General features: G+C 39.4%; 1 protein-coding gene across 2 annotated transcripts in view; it reads left to right on the top strand.

The window, feature by feature from the left end:
* Positions 1-789: 789 nt before the first annotated feature.
* LOC136883183 (diablo IAP-binding mitochondrial protein) overlaps positions 790-17,087 on the top strand; it is a 37,927-nt gene continuing 21,629 nt past the window's right edge. Inside the window, exons 1-2 of one of the 2 annotated variants that reach the window (XM_067155366.2) lie at positions 790-1,106; positions 10,242-10,366. In XM_067155366.2, the coding sequence (XP_067011467.1) occupies positions 978-1,106; positions 10,242-10,366 (254 nt within the window). In that variant the 5' untranslated portion in view covers positions 790-977. The remainder of the gene's footprint in view (positions 1,107-10,241; positions 10,367-17,087) is intronic. The other variant, XM_067155365.2, reaches the window with a different exon arrangement.

The raw sequence follows: 17,087 nt of genomic DNA on the forward strand, positions 1-17,087 counted from the left end.
AGCAATTTGGATAAAGTGTACAAGAAAGAAGGGACGTTACGCTTGTATAAGAATTATAAGATCTGTTCAGATCATTTCCAGGCCAGCTCGACTATACAGCCAAGGGTATGTTACATTTTTACTCTAATTGTACGTAAATATTCCTCAAAGCATCACTATCGACAACATTTTCATACTTTTCTTTCTTTTATCCCTCTTCTCAGATTAAAGCCGGGATTTTATAGATTTTCTTTCTGTTAGTAGGCTTCATGTTAAGAGGAAAATTGTCCAGCTATTAAATGTTAATTCATTGCATCATATGTGTAAGGAATGTGCCGATATTTTATTGACAAATGTCTTAATGTGATGATACATTGTTTTTAAATGAGGAAAAAAGACAAATCCAACCGTAAGATTTCAGGCAGGTATGCTAAAGCTAAAAAAGTAATGCATAAATGAAAGATCAAGCCATTTCACAGCAGTCCATTTCACACCTTGTTTATATGTCTAATTTCAGTCTTTGAATAATAACCTTTTAAATAATTCTTCATTCATTTATCCAGAATTGCTTTAGCAACTTCGAAGTTAATATCTCAATACCACTGTCTTTCTAGACGTAATTTATTTATCCATTTCCGTATATACATTTCCATTGATATTTGAATTTAGCGCGATTTGTTCAGGTCAAGTCACTAGGAGCGCCACCGTCGAATTGTCTCCCGTTTTAGCAAGGCGAAATCCGTAAGTGTCGTGTATTGTCTCTACTGTATTTGCAATAATCAAGACCATCGAATGATAACAAGGTTATCGGAAGACCGGCTGTCGGTATTGGTTATCACGCAGTCGATATCAGTCGACACTATTACGCAATGACGCGCAATGAGCTGCAATACTCGCATCTGACTCGTACGGTTTTCGATCTGATTTCGACTACGGTAGCTGAAGAAACAAGACAATAATATGGTACCGGGAACGGAAAATTTATAAGTAATATATTCATGCTTTTCTCGGGGTTTAGTGATAAATTATCAGGCAATAGCATGTCTTCTTCAGTTGCCTGTGTGGCTCGCATCTGCAAGACGTATCTTCTAGTAGCTAGACGAAGAATAGTATTTATTCCCTACGAGGTAAGCACGTTTTTATAAACTTTCTTTATCCCTCTTATCCTAGATATATAAATCGGATGAGAAAACTTATTTGATAACAGCAGCCCATGCCATGAATATTTTATCTCCAATACTGCGGCATTTGGCATCAAGGCGTATAGGTTAGAGGTACTACAGCTGTTGGGAATCAGTCACTCCTGATCTGTTCCCTATTTTGTTGCTGCTAAACGAATGGCCTATGTGAACATAAAGCACCTTTGGACAAACATACTTTCTACAAACTACCAACCTAACGATTCTCCAATGATGGGATCCAGTTTGTTAAACTTTTAGATAATTTTAAATGTATTCATGTAACAAATGTTTTTCATTGAATTGCACATTTTATAATTTTTGTACATGTCACCTAAAATAAGGACCTTTTTTATTTACAAAAAAAGAGGAAGATTCCTAGTATAAGGTCATATTTATATTTGTATATATTGGTTCCAAATGTGTAACTCAGACAAGACCTGGGTCTTGACCTTAAGATTGACAGTAGGCTGAAGATGCCCAAAAACAGGCGAAACCTGTACCTATGTAGTGTATATAAATCACTTAGAATTTAATCACGACAAGCGGTGAATTGTATTGAATAGGTGGCTACAATAAATTTTATTCTAAGTAGAAGTTTCCCGCTGGCTCCTCCCGCAATGTACAAAGTATGGTGTTGTTCGTTACTATCCTCACGGGTGTATTTGCAAAGTTTTGTGTTAATGAAATAAAGCACATGAACTGCTGTGGTAATAGAAAGTAATATTATGTCAACAGAACACTTGAAAGTACATCACACAAAGAAATTGAATTACATGTTCCTTGGAACAATACTACGCGCCAAACTGTTAAAAAGTCCTTCAAAGATCTTCATCATGTAGACAAATGTACTCATAACTTTTCTCAGAATCTACCAATTTAAGTAGTTATTACCTCAAAAGAAAGCGCTTGATCCACTGAGTGTTTTTAGACCAAAACAAACTATGTACCTCAATTAGAATGAAAGATATGATTGCTTCAATAAGAAAAAAATGTTGCAGAAATGAGACGTCAAATTGAATGTGCACTCATAACTTTCCTCAGAATCAACCAATTTGAATAGTTAAGAATTGAAATGAAAGAGCTTGATCCACTGAGTGTTCTTAGGCCAAAACGAACTCCGTCCCTTAATTAGAACCAAAGATATGATTGCTTCAAAGAGACAAAAAATTGAAAAGATCAAATAATTTGAGGAAGGTGGAAGTTAAGAGATTTATAGTACCTGATGACAAATCTGTGCATGAATACCTTGCAGTTAAAACTAGGAATGAAGGAAATTGACCGGATAGAATGGCCGGACTGACTGACTTTAGTTTTCATAAAAAAAATGTAATATATAGATAGAAGAATAAAATCTTACTTACATACCACTTAGTTGAGCAGCTCGTCTCCTTTCTCCCAAGTCTTCCCTGCCCAAACTTTGCAACATTTTTGTAATGCTACTCTTTTTGTTGGAAATCACCCAGAACAAAGCTTTCTTTGGATTTTTTCCAGTTCTTGAATCAAGTAATCCTGGTGAGGGTCGCATACACTGGAACCATACTCTAGTTGGGGTCTTACCAGAGACTTATATGCTCTCTCCTTTACATCCTTACTATAACTCCTAAATACCCTAACAAGAATTCAATTCCACAATATTTCCACACGGCCGATACTTTTATTCGTTAATACAGCCTATCAACGTAAAACAATTCACAAAAACCATAGAACCGGCATAACATAAAAAAATGGAGGAGAAACAGCGAGTCAAAGTTACACATAGTAGTAGTAAGCAATGTCTGGAACAAGCATCAAGCATCTATCTTGTCACTTGATTGATCATCTAACCCGACATCCTCCCACCTAAGTTAATTTGTCACTCTTCTAATTAACTTACCGGTACCATACAATTTTATACTAAAAGAAAACCCGAAAATAAACTCACTCTACTATTAACTGACAAGATTCTGAGATTCAGTCTCTTGGGATTTTTCACCAGCCAACCACTTTGTGTAACCACGGTTTTGTCGACGGTCTTTGCCATTTTACTGGTTGGAGTTACAGTCTTCTTCTTAGACATGCTTGTGTCTGCTGTAGATCCTCCTTCAATGGACTATCTTCTTGTAGTGTGAAAAATGTTTATAACACCAGTCTTTGTTTCCTGTCCCACATATCATACAAGACACAATAGTTTTCTTCCTTTCTCTGCAAATCTCCTCTTCATCATATGCAGGATCTACCGTGGGCCAGAGTCTTGGAGATTCTTTGAGCCAATCTGGTCCTTCCCACCAATGAGTTTCCAATAGTTTCCTTGCCAAGCAACCTCTTGAAGGAAGATCCGCTGGGTTCATATGACCAGGAACATATCTCCATTCACAATTGGCTGTTAGTTCCCTAATCTCCTTTACCCGGTTAAGAACAAAAACATCCCAGATTTCTTGACATTTTACTCAGGCCAGCACTGCAGTTGTATCTTTCCAAAAGATGATCTCAATCTTTGCCATACTGAACTCATCAATGATGCTGGTGTACATTCTCGCTGCAATTGTGGCAGCCGACAGTTCAAGTCTTGTTGGGTTAGCTGATCGGAGACACTCTAGCCTTACCTGTAATAAGTTGGACCCTGATACTCCTTTCTTCTTCCACACATAGGAATGCTACTGCTGCGTAAGATGTCTGGCATACATTTGAGAAAATATGCAAAGTCCATGTGTCTCGTGTATTATATCCTGGTAACCATCGAGGGATCCTAATTTCTTTAAGATCAGGTACACACTTCAACCAGCTTAACAATTGAACCTGGGATTTGAGACTTTATTTGAGTAAATCAATGATTACCTTTCATTTGTGGCAAATATTACAGTGATATTTCGTGGATCAACATCATTCACGTAACCAAGAATTGTGACCATATCTCAGTATCAACTTCTTGATCCCAGGTAATACCTGTTTTCCAAGTTTTTTGCAATAAAAGTTCGGGTACCAATGTAACATTGCATACAACACCTATAGGATCAAAAATCTTACACTTAGCATGTTTTTTTTAATAACTCTCTCCATATCCAAAGAAGCAGGGCTTTTTACATTTATCTGCAGTATGTCTGTAGATGGATCCCAGAGAAGCTCTAAAACAATGACAGGTATGGATGCATGCACAGGTGAAGTCATCTCCCACCCTCTTAGTTCAAACTGTCGTTCACGTACAACTGAAGTAGGGCCAGGTTGATGAATTCATGGGCCTGTTCTTCATCATTCAAACTAGACACACAATTATCAACATAGAAACTATGAGCTAGTTCCTCGACTAACGAAATGGGTCAAGTCAACATTCCTTTTTTACAGTGCGCTAAGGTGGTCTCAAGGTGAAGGTTTAAGCGGGCTTCTTTCTAAGAGAAAAGGGCTGGAAGATACCCCAAATACAACATGGCAGTGCCGGTAGACTTTTAGGACACTCTTCAGTTACCCATAAAAATAGAAGGACATTGCAGTCACTTGTACATAAACTGATATGGAGAAAGGCACGCCGGATGTCCCCAACTACTTCTTGAGACGAAATGGAGCTGGACGTACAAGTGTTGTGCTGTTCATCTTCACCACATGGCGATGAGGTAGGTAATGCCCTGTCAAATGCATATCTTGGGAAGGTACTTCCTCAATAACGCCTTCCAAAATCCACTCGTCGAAAACTTGCTGATAAGCACCAAACAGTCCCTTGCCTTTCAATTTCTTCACTGTGAAGTTCATCCTCTTCAGAGCTAAATTATAGTTGTCAGGCAGAGTTGGATGACCTACATTCCAGGGTAAATTCCCCTCATAGGGCGCTTCCTCTGTGATGGTCACTGTCTCAATGAAATGTTGCTGTACTGCAGCTTGAAGTTGTATATTGTTCAGCTTCTCAGAAGGGTCTGTGATTCCAAGGGTGTCTAGTGTCCAACGTGCTCATCACAACCATGGGAAGGTTATCTTTAGAATCGTGTCCTGTTGGAATTCTTCCCATTAATGTCCACTCAAGTTTTGTCTTGATCGCTACTAGCCCCACAAGAGAGCATTCTCCTACCTCCAGTGAGAATTTCACCAACAATATCAGCTCCAATTAAAATTTCTATTGGCCCTGAATATCCCAGATCACTAAGGCTGATATTTTGCTTTGCAAGCTCATCAATCCATGGTTCTGGTTTGACAGGAGAAATGTTTCCACATATTCTATCCTGATGTAGTGCTTGAAAGTGACATCCATACTCGTCTTTGCTGGAGGAATGAGCACTGAAAACTATGCTGGACAATACCTGTACTGCAACCTCCAAAATGTGAATGTTGGATTACTTTAGCATTTGGTTGGTATATCCCATTCCTACTGCGGTGCTAGACAGAGTATATGGACGGTGAGAAGCAGTGTCTATCAGACTATCAATGCTCTAGCAGGACGATTGTCGTTGTCACTTCTTATATTGACTGCAAGTGTCTGCATCTGCACATTACAGCTGTTTGATAGACTTGCAAGTGCTTCATCATGTTGTGGTTTAGACCCCGTAGAACTATTCTGAATGTTTGTCTTCCCCTCCTTTGACCTATCAAGCACTTGCCACAAACTATACATTTTGGCCGATTTTTGCACTTATTCGCATGATGTCCTTGTTTAAGACTACAAAAACAAGCCCCTTTGCTGTCCAGGATGTGACGTCTCTCAGCCACAGACATGTTCTGAGCCGTAATACAATCCCGAGCCCTGTGGTTGGACGAATAGAAGATGCATCCAGATCCTCCCTTTGCAGTAGTAGCAACCCAACAGCTGTAGGAATATGTTCCATGGTATGTACTGGCTGCTTTGATTCCCTTTTCTTCCCATTGACATTATTATTTGAGGGGACTCGCAAGCCAAACCCGGACTTTCTGTTCTCCTTCAACTTCTGACCAAAGGAACTAATTAAGATTCTCCAAGGCATCCTTTGAGGATGATTAAGGGTTATTCATCCTCTGCAAGAAAAAAGTGCTACTTCTTTCCCATACCTTCAAAACATCCTCTGGAAGACACGAGGATACTAACGGCAAAAGAATGGGGGCCACACTTTTCTGACGTTACGCCCAAGTTGTGAAGATTTCTCAGGTGACACTGTAACTTATCATACAGAACAGACTAACACATCTTTTTGGTGAAGATCTTATTCTGTAGAAGTTATTTTTAAAAGTTCCCTAATATATAATTCAGTTAGTAAGTTTTCCCTTCCAAATTGGTCTTTGAGGGCCTTCATCACCTCTGGATATATCTCAGCTGTACCAGGGTAACTCTCAATGCCCTCCCTAGCAACAGAGTTTGGAACTGTGGCCATAAGAAGATACTGCAACTTAACCACTGATGTCCATATTAGGGTCACCGTCTATTTTCTTAAACTGTGACCAAAACAGTAACCAATCCTTCAATTTCCCATTGAATTCCTTATGTTTTAGCTAAGGGAGTTTGTAAGTGCAACCTGAAGCATTCACAGGGGATGAAGTTGAATGAGTAGGCCTGATCTCATCTTCATCTATCGTATTGACATTATGTTTCATCCTAAAATACTTTACGATGTATTCTTCCACCTTATCCATCTCCAAGTCAAGCTCCTTCTCGGGCAAGGTATCATCATTGAGCATATAGTCATAAATAATTGCGTTCTTAGCACACTTGGAAGCGTAATTCAAGTATATCCATATACGTATGTATTTGCTCATGCTCCAGATCATCTCCACCAGGGCTGTCCAACGTTCGTTTCTACGCGAGCACATTCACATGATAACTAAGGGTACGCGGGCGCCAGGTACGATTCCACTAATTCGACTACTGTTATCGGTACTACAACGACTATATAATAATTAATAATAATAATAATAATAAATCTAAAATTAAAAATTATATGAGAATATATTTACTCACATAATTAATGTGAAATCTGGCACTGCGTGCTCGCTGCAAGTTGAGGAAAGTCTGGTGTGTAACTGGAACAGGCTGCTCTTAACGCATCATCCAGGTGTGAGTCTGTCAGGCAGGATCGGTATTCGTTTTTTATTATGTTCATAGTCGAAATCGCGACTTCACAAAGATAAGTTGAACCAAAACAAGATTGCATCTTTAGAGCAACACTGCAGGTAATGGGATATTTTTTACCGTCCACCAGGGTCCATAAATTGCCACATGTTGCGTAGGAGGATTTCAAAGAAATGCCTGACTGAAGGCTTAAAATTTCCATTTCTAATTCTTCATTATATTTTTCGAATATTTCACACACCCTCCCTCCAAGCTCACAAACGTCAACAGAAGCGAAGGGATTATTGACAAACATGATCACTGGTTCAAGCATTGTAAACTGGCTAAATCTGCTACCAAATTCGGACCCAAGAGTTTCAAGATGTTTAGCAAGAGATGAAAAATTACGCTTGCCGCCATTTACTGTATCTGCCATAGATTTCAAATTTGGAAAATGTGAAAGGGAATTTCTATTTAAATGGACAATCCGTACTTTAAGTTTCTTTCCAAATGCATTGACAATACTTATCATACCTGAAATATTATGATCTTTCCCTTGCAATTCGAGATTTAACTCATTTAATTTTGAGGTGACGTCTGCTAAGAATGATAATTCGATTAGCCAAGATATATCATCAAGTTCGTGATAATATTTCCCAGGAAATGATTTCATAAAGTCTCGTATCTCATCCAACAGGCAGCAAAACCGTTCGAGTGTTTCCCCGTACTAAGCCACCTTACGTCTGCATGAAGGATGACGTCACCATACTCCGAATCTAACATACTTAAAAATATTTCTGAACAATCGATGATGAGTAGATGGCGATCTTATATAATTCATGACATGAGTTACAATTTTCATGACATGATCGAACTTTAAAACCTTTACGCATAAAGCTTCTTGGTGAATAATACAATGATAAAAAATAAATTTTGGAAATGATTCATCCTTAGCGCAAAGGGAAAGAAATCCATTGTTTCTACCAGTCATAGACGGTGCCCCATTTGTTATAGCGACAAGCTTTGACAGTGGTAAGTTACTCTCTTTGGTGAATTTAACGAAAGCATTAAATATGTCTTTTCCCCCATACGTCCATGAAGTGGCAATAGCTTGACAAATTCTTCCTTTACTGTAAAATACACACAACTCAGCGGTGTCAGACATATCAGCACTTTCATCAAACTGGAGTGAAAAATGTTCACACGACTTCAAATCCTGATGTAATTGAGATTCCATAATATTAAAAATCTGTTCAACCCGCCTAGCAACAGTTTGGTGAGACAACTGGTCCATTGATTGAAGATATCAATTCAGATTTATTTTTTTGAGATTCGAACAGATTCAGCGGCATTTAGCATAGCTTCTTTCACTACTTCCCCATCACTGAAAGCTTTTTTTCCTTTTAGCTAGGACGTAACAAACGTTGTAAGAAGCTATTGTCACGTTACGCGTTTGCTGAACTGACTTCTTAAACGCACATTGTTACAATGCTAATTTAGATTTTATGTCTTTCACTTTGTGTCTTCTTAGTTCAGAATTAACAGGAAATTCACTGTCAAATTTTTTGTGATTAGTCAAGAAATGTCGCTATACATTCTTTTAGGAACAGACACGCTAACATTACACAATAAACACACATACTTTCATTTGTTTTCAGTAAAGCAATACTGGTCCTCCCATTCACTGTTAAAGTTATAATTTGTTTACCTTTTAGCCATGTTAAGTAGTGTTATGTTTAATGAAATATAACTGATTATAAACTGAAAAATTTAAAGTTTAAATAGTAATGAAAAAAAAGCACACGAAACATGTTGAATTTACAACTTATCACAACACAAGGCACTCAAAACGTATTCCATAAGCCCTGCATAAGCTCACAAGTAATACTAAATGTTCGCCTGAAAGCTAGGAACTGGGAATATTCAAATTGCAATATTTTCATAAATCGTTTGTTCTATGTTTACGGCATAACTTTGTTGGGATTAAAGTTACTTTGTGGGCAAATTGGGTGTCCCTTTGTCGTCCTGGTGAAGCTCTGTCATGGTAGGTAGTTTATGGCATTGGAATCAAGTGAATCATAAGGAAGCGGTTCTGTTTGGCAGAATAAATATGCGGCTATATTTGGCTCCGTGAGTAGAGAGGGCCTTATACCTGACGCTATCCCCCCCACGGTGAGAGGTTTGTGGAGGATTTCCCTTTGTCGCAACTACTTACATGTCGAATAGCTCTTTCTGAACCTTTCTTCTATCTCTTCACTAATTGCGGACACGAGTCAGTTAGACCTAGATCACATTTATGGCTTACTCAAAGCTCTTTGTATATTTGGAGGTACAGATATAACAAATATCCTGACTTTGAGGACGGTATTTTTAAGAGAAAAGTAAGAGTATTTATTGAAATGCAAAAGTATTGTTTTCAAATACTAAGTAACATTTAATTTGGAAATTAATTGCGAAGGGCGCCATAAAAGGGTACCTCGGGTGCCGCGTTGGACAGGGCTGATCTCCACCATCCAGTAAAATTTCAAGTTCCCTGTGGATTTTGCTGAACAATCTTCGGATAACACCACAGGATTTTTTCTCCACATCAATCGACGTGATGCTGGATTGATGTCTACAACACCCCAGTAATAAACTGTTTACTGTGTTCCGAATAAAACAACCGTCGCTAATAATATCCTGTCCGCAGCGACATGTTGGTAAGGGTTTTTCTTGTAAAACATATTTGGGTTGTGATACTCCAGTATGCGTGTTCATTTACCTTTCAACTCTTGATGTACATCAAACGTCCGTCATTCCAAGCCCATGTATTTCTCGTGAACGACCAAAGGTACAGACATTCCTCTTACGTTAATGAAACAGCTTTTCGAGGTACCAGAATAAACTTTGAGGGAACGAATTCTTCATCATTACCTTAATTTATTCTTTCACTAGGCCTACCCCATGCATTATGCATGTGCTTGAGGAAATTTAAAATAGGGTTATTTTGAAACGGATCGTCGTCAAAAGAATAAGGAGTTCTTTCGCTGATTCATGATTGAAGTTTGGTAATTTTGATTAACTTGAAAAGATCAGTATTCAAATTTCTTTCTCTCTTTTTTCAGTCAGTAGCTGCAAATCCATGTTCCAGGCGAAGCCTTCTAACTTATACAAAAGCTGCAGCCTTGTGCTCTGTAGTACATTGTGCTGCAGTTGCAGATGAGACACCTAAAAAGTTACAGGTATTTGTGTGAGTATTTTTATTATATTTCATCATTTGAAGTTAACAGTAATTTCCTTGTCTCCTAATGAATATATCTAATAGCATTTCACAGCACCTACAAGTGAATTGGTGATGGCCGGCTTCTTTACCATAACTAGAATTTTTGCTGTCAGTGCTAAAGTAGTTGAAGATTTTTCAGATATGGTAAGCCTTGCTTATTCTGAACAGTATTTTTTTCCAGTACGTTTTTTCAGTTTAAATGCAATAACTGTAGCTGTTTTACATCGAGTGGTGTTGACACCAGACTCCAGCTGTTTAATTAGTGAAATGGAATGTATTATTGCCTCAACCCTTGTTTAGTGTGATGAAAGGTTGTCAGCAGTAATGCAAAGTTTGATTTAAATAAGTGTCAAACTGCCCTCCTTGTTTGGTTCAGAGACTACATTATGAGCAATTTGTCTTGAAGCAGCTTCTTCACAGTCAAAACTCTGTACCAACTTTCTTTCACTACCTGTAAATGTTTACAGTAATACAAGCGCACATTTAACTATGTGCCGTAGCATGTGATGATAGGTTGTGGTGGTAACGGGAAGTTTGGAACATTGCCATCATGGTCACCACCATCACCACCAATTCTCTGTTCCAGCTAGCCTGGTGCAGATGTTTACGAACCTTGTCCGATTCGTCTTGTCCATCTACAGCCAATGTTATACATTTTGCTGCCATTTTACAACACTTTTAATGCATCTGAGCTGTTATCACTTCTGGATGGGACAGGGAGATAAATTTTATCTCATTCTGACAAAAGTTTCTGCAAATTGATTTCTTTAAGCATTTTTCTCCTTTAACATTTTGTCCTAAACCCATCTTTAAAGAAGTTATTTCAAAGTTTGTATTTCATGCTCCTCCGCTTCCTTGGCTAAATGGTTAGCATGCTGGCCACAGGGGTCCTGGGTTCGATTCCTGGCAGGGCTGGAAATGTATAACCATCATTGGTTAATTCTGCTGGCATAGGGACTGGGTGTAGGTATCGTCTTCATCATCATTTCATCCTCATCACGACGCGCAGGTCGCCTACGGGTGTCAGATCAAAAGACGTGCACCTGGCGAGTCGAACATATCCTCGGACACTCCCGGCACTAAAAGCCATACGCCATTTCATTTCATAGAGTGGTGTTCAGATTTTAATTTTGAAACAAGAGGTATCATAAACTTCAATTGTGGCCTATCTTAGAATAAATATGGAGTTTCAATAAAATCAGTACTTATACAAGTTTTAATAAAATATATTCAGTGGTTCCTGCATGATGTTGGAACAAATGAAGATGTACATGAAGCAATCTTTTTTTTAGCATTCAATTATAAAAGGTCCAAAACTTATATAAAAAACTGAAACTGCTGTAAAAATGTCGAAAGGACAGAAAGATGTTATTGTTTCATAATTTATATAAACTACTAGCTGATGCACCAATGCTTCGCTATGGAATTCTAGGTTTGGTAGTGTACACGTGAGTAAGATTATATTAAATTGCATAGCTCTTAACGTTACCCCAGACTGGTAAGTTATCATACGTCTTTCATTGTAATGACAGACACTCCCCACCTGCCTTTTTTAAGTCCTCCTAAAGCCTGGTGTAGTGGTTTTCGCAGCTGAAACCAGTACAGATTATTACAGTGATGTCAATAGGAATGTTGCGATTAAAAGCAATGCTATCATATGAAATTCTCGATCAAATGAAAATCCACACATTTTCTAACATTTAACGATCAGTACTACGCTGCCGATCTAACAGTCCAAAGTTTCAAGCTGGAATGACCAGGCTGCAGGCAGCTGTGAACACTCCTCTGCTTTTATTCCATTAAGTGTGCACACTGCTCATTCTAATCAGCGCCTCAGAGTAGGAATCGAGTAGCTTGAATACTATGATGAACCAGTGTGTTACATACCATCAGTACCAGAAAATGAATGAACCAGAGGAATAGTATGCTAAAGAAGAAATTTATCCAACTCCCTAGCTATCCACCATTATTCAGGCAGGCTGTTATACTCAGTACGCAGTAGTAATCCCAACTATCGGAGATGAATGGCAGCAGAAGAGACAAAGCATATCACAACAAACAATGGTCAATGTAATGTTAATTGTTGATCAATTTTATAAGCTTTTATTATTGTAGGCTTTCACATTTAGTTTCCTTCCAACTCTGAAATACCCCTCTCATCATAGTCGGTACGATAAAACTGGATAAAACATAAGTGATTGGAAATTCAATTTTTTAATAACTTTTGTTATGTAAGTTAGTACTTTTCGATAAGACCAATAACATGTATGTAAACATTACATTTTAGGCGCCTTCCCCTAAACTACCATTTCATCCCGGGTGAGTAAAATTATTTATAGCCTAGAAGGTATTTTTTTAGGGTCTTATTTATGAACGAGACTTTGACTTTGACTTACATAAGTTCGCTTAGTTGAGTTTCGTGGAAGTCTGTTTCATAGACGCAACTTTTACAAAGTAGATTCTGGCGTAAGTAGACTTTGGTAAGTTACGATGTGAAGAGTTAGATATGAAGTTGGCAATGAAAGCAATGGACGAGCAGTGTAGCATCTCCCATCACTCGATGTTTTTTCTTAATAAAGCAGCGGAAGAAGAAGAAATTCAGCTGTTTCCTGCGTTATAGATCGCACTGGACTCTTAACTCAATCCAATCCATTTAATACAGGTAATTTTTATTTCTCGACGATGGATGGAAAGAAAAAATTGCCATCCTTCAACAACTATGAAAGGGAGGTGTTACTAGAACTAGTGAAAGAGAAGAAAGATATAGTTGAAAACGATATGAATAAACTTCATCTCGTGGTTGACAATGCCCTGACAATTGAAACTAAAAATTCATTTCCTATTACGGAAAATCTCAGTACGGTTGTCACCAGGACTTATTATTGGTACATGAGTGCAATCAATAGCTACAACCACTCCAGAGAATTGGGATCTTTCATACACACGTCGCGCATTACTTCAACATTCAGCTTCATTTGGGAACGAAACAAACTGTGGTCTCTTTTGGACAGTCAGGATCGATATTCTTCTGATTATTTTACATACTGAGGGCTGGCTTATTCCTCGTAAATCAGCGGAATCAATTTGGAAGTTACCTGAAAACCATGGAAGCGTGAACGGGTATTGTATTTACCATAAGAATGCCGTAATCTGTACTGATCATCCCTTAACGTAACTAGATAACACGATGAGTAGAAAGTGCAAAATCTTTGCGCTATAGTAACAATAATTTTACTCTTACCTGTAGCATAAATCTTACCGACCGGGCGAGTTGTCCGTGCGGTTAGGGGCGCACGGCTGTGAGCTTGCATGTGGGAGATAGTGGGTTCAATCCCCACTGTCGGCAGCCCTGAAGATGGTTTTCCGTGGTTTCTCATTTTCACACCAGGAAAATGCTGGGTCAGTACCGTAATTAAGGCCATGGCCGCTTCCTTCCCATTCCTTGGTCTTTCCTATCCCATCGTCGCCATAAGTCCTATGTGTGTTGATGTGACGTAAAGCAAATTTTATAAAGACGAAATTAGCAACTGTATTATTGGAGGTATGGGTGATCCTCGATTAGTCCCTATTATATTTCTGTAATTCGTCTTCAGACATCGTTAGTACATCTAATACTGTATTTTTGCCGAATTTATAAAGTCTGAACTCATTTTCTGTATAAAATTCAACTGGGTTCTGTGCATCTCTTATAACACGCCGAGGATTAGGCGCAATGTACTGAATAATTTTCTGGATCTCTTCAATTTCGTCTACAAAATTAACTACACCAGCAATATCTGACATTTTATTATGTTTCTGATCTCAGAGTCTATTCAAGTACGGAACATCGGCGACTTGGAAGTAAAGTAGCCATCTAAGTTTACTTACCTCCAAGTAGCGGTTATGAAATGGAAATAGCGACTTACCGCCTTCTAAGTCTCGTTCATGAATACGACCCTTATTCCCCGACTCTACATACTGATTTTCATTAAATTTTGTTTATCCATTTTCTCTTGGCTCGGCGTTGATATGGACTTAGCAACAAAAATATAAATTCATGAATGTTGTCATTAATGCTTTCATGGCCCATACTTGAAGACATGATACTGTATAGGCTTTTATGCTTATGCCGTGTCAAGAAAATAGGGTGAAATTCTTAACGTTTCGCAGAGAACTGTGCTCTGCGTCTTCAGAAGAAATCTCGACTGTCCACGAGAAAGGCTTCTTAAACAATGACACTTTTAAATTTGGAAGTTATTATAGAAGTGGAAATGGTACGTTCATTCGCCACCAGGTGGCCCCCAGGACGTGGCACAACACTAGCGTTCGAAGCGGAAGCTGACCGAACCATCACAATCAGTCTAAGCGGTTCACATAACGCGTTTGCTTAACATGTGACATTGACAGGTGTATGGCATAGACACAAGCCTGGAATGAAACATCTGGCGACGAGGAACGTACGAATTTGGAAAACGCAGAGATGAAATAACAATAGTGAAGGGACAGGGAAGGGAACTACCTGCGTAATTTCTTAATGGCTGGCAACTAGGTATTACTTAATTGATAGCCGGTGTCCCTGTTGAAATTGTTAGGATTTCTACGTATTTCCACAGCTTCCTGTATAATCCTGGACCTGTAGTGTCTAGTGTGGGTAAGAGCTCGAGCATCTTGGAACATGACATCATGACCCGACGATAGAGCATGCTCAGCTATCGCCGATTTGTCTAGTTGGTTGAGACGAATATTACGTTCATGTTCTTTGATACGGGTACCAGTGGACCGGCATGTTTGGCCGATGTACACCTTACCGCAAGTACAGGGAATTTCGTATACCTCAGGATGTAAAAGTGGGGACAATTTGTCCTTGGTTTTACCCAGACTGTGAGCAATTTTAGTGGCGGTGCCAAACACGGTTTTTACATTGTGTTTGCGGAGGACCTTGGCAATTTGATCTGTGGTGTTGTGAATGTAAGGCAAGTTGGCAGTTCCCTTCACTTCTTCCTTCTGTGAGCTTTGCTTGGTCATTTCTCTGGGATGTAGGGATCTATGAATCTGCAAATCGCTGTAACCATTACCCTTGAATGCTACTTTGAGCGTGTCCATCTCCACCTGGATATGTGATGGCTCACAAATTCGTCTCGCCCTCTTGGCGAGGGTCGTGAGGATGCCTTGTTTTGTGCTGGATGGTGGTGAGAATCTGCATGAAGATAGCGATTTGTGTGGGTAGGCTTACGATAGATGGTATGTCCTAAGGAGCCGTCCGGTTTCTTTCTTACTAGAGCATCCAAGGAGGGAAGGCATCCGTCTGACTCCATCTCCGTAATGAATTTTATTTACGGATGTTGCTGATTTAGGTGGTTTGGAAAAAGATGAAGTTTCTCAGGACCTTCTGTCCAGACCACAAATGCATCATCAGCGTACCGCCACCATATCATAGGCTTGACAGGCGCCGAAGCAATAGCCTCCTCCTCAAAATGCTCCATAAAGAAATTAGCCACTACAGGCGAAAGTGGACTTCCCATAGCCACTCCGTCCGTCTGTTCGTAAAAATTCCCACCCCACAAGAAATAGCTGGACGTCATGCAGTGGTAAAATAGCTTGGTAATGTCCTCAGGGAACAGGTGTTCAATGAGAGACATGACCGAATCAATCGGCACTTTAGTGAACAAGGACTCCACATCGAAACTCACAAAAAGTGCATTAGGTTGAAGGGTTATGGTTGACAGCTTGTTGACGAAACACCGAGAGTCCCTGGCGTATGATTCAGTACGCCCTATGTGTGGCTGAAGCAGTTTGCTTAGGTATTTAGCCAGACCATACGTAGGAGAACCTATTGCACTAACAATACATCTGAGGGGAACATCACTTTTATGGATCTTAAGTGGTCCATATAATCTAGGTGGCACTGCATCCCCCGGGGACAGATGTTTAGCCTCCTCTTTTGGAATTGAAGATTGCCTTAAGAGCTTCACGGTGGCGTTGGACACACGAGTGGTGGGGTCACATGAGCTCAACCTGTAAACTGGCTCTGACAATATAGGTGAGATCTTATTCTTATACACGTCAGTGTCCATAACCACTGTCGCATTACCCTTATCAGCTGAAAGAATGGTCAGTTCAGAATCATCTCTAAGTTCCTTCAGAGCTTTCCTTTCGCCTCTTGTTAAATTGGGCGCGGGTACAACAGTGGACCGTACGATTCTCACACATTTCTGTCTTAACTCCTCAGCCTCATCCGTAGGAGTTTGTGAATGGCTGCCTCAACGGAAGTAATTAACTCCTCAGTGGGAATTTTAGAGGGAGCTACAGCAAAATTAAAACCCCTAGCTAGAACTGCCGTTTGGTTTTCGTCCAAGGATTTCTTGGAAAGATTGACGACAGTTTTACTAGCATCTGGGTTCGGGCGAGAGACCGCCTGTTTCTGAGCTAGACGGAGGAACTTTGATTTCTGTCTGAATGACACCTGGTTGAATTTACGTTCAGCCTGTATAGCAGTAATGTGATCGAAAGTCACCCACAATTCTCGTGAGAGAGTGTTGCTTAACAGCAGGTGTAAACGAAACAACTCTCGGGAGACTGAATCCAGTTGTCTACGAGTGTTATGCACTCTCTCAATCACAAGAGCCCTGCTAGCACGTTGATATATTCTCCTGGCTTTCGGTGTATTTAACGTGTGCTTCAGCTTCACACAGTTGGGAATGATGTTATG

Source organism: Anabrus simplex, chromosome 11 (assembly GCF_040414725.1).
Source record: "Anabrus simplex isolate iqAnaSimp1 chromosome 11, ASM4041472v1, whole genome shotgun sequence".
Taxonomy (NCBI): domain Eukaryota; kingdom Metazoa; phylum Arthropoda; class Insecta; order Orthoptera; family Tettigoniidae; genus Anabrus; species Anabrus simplex.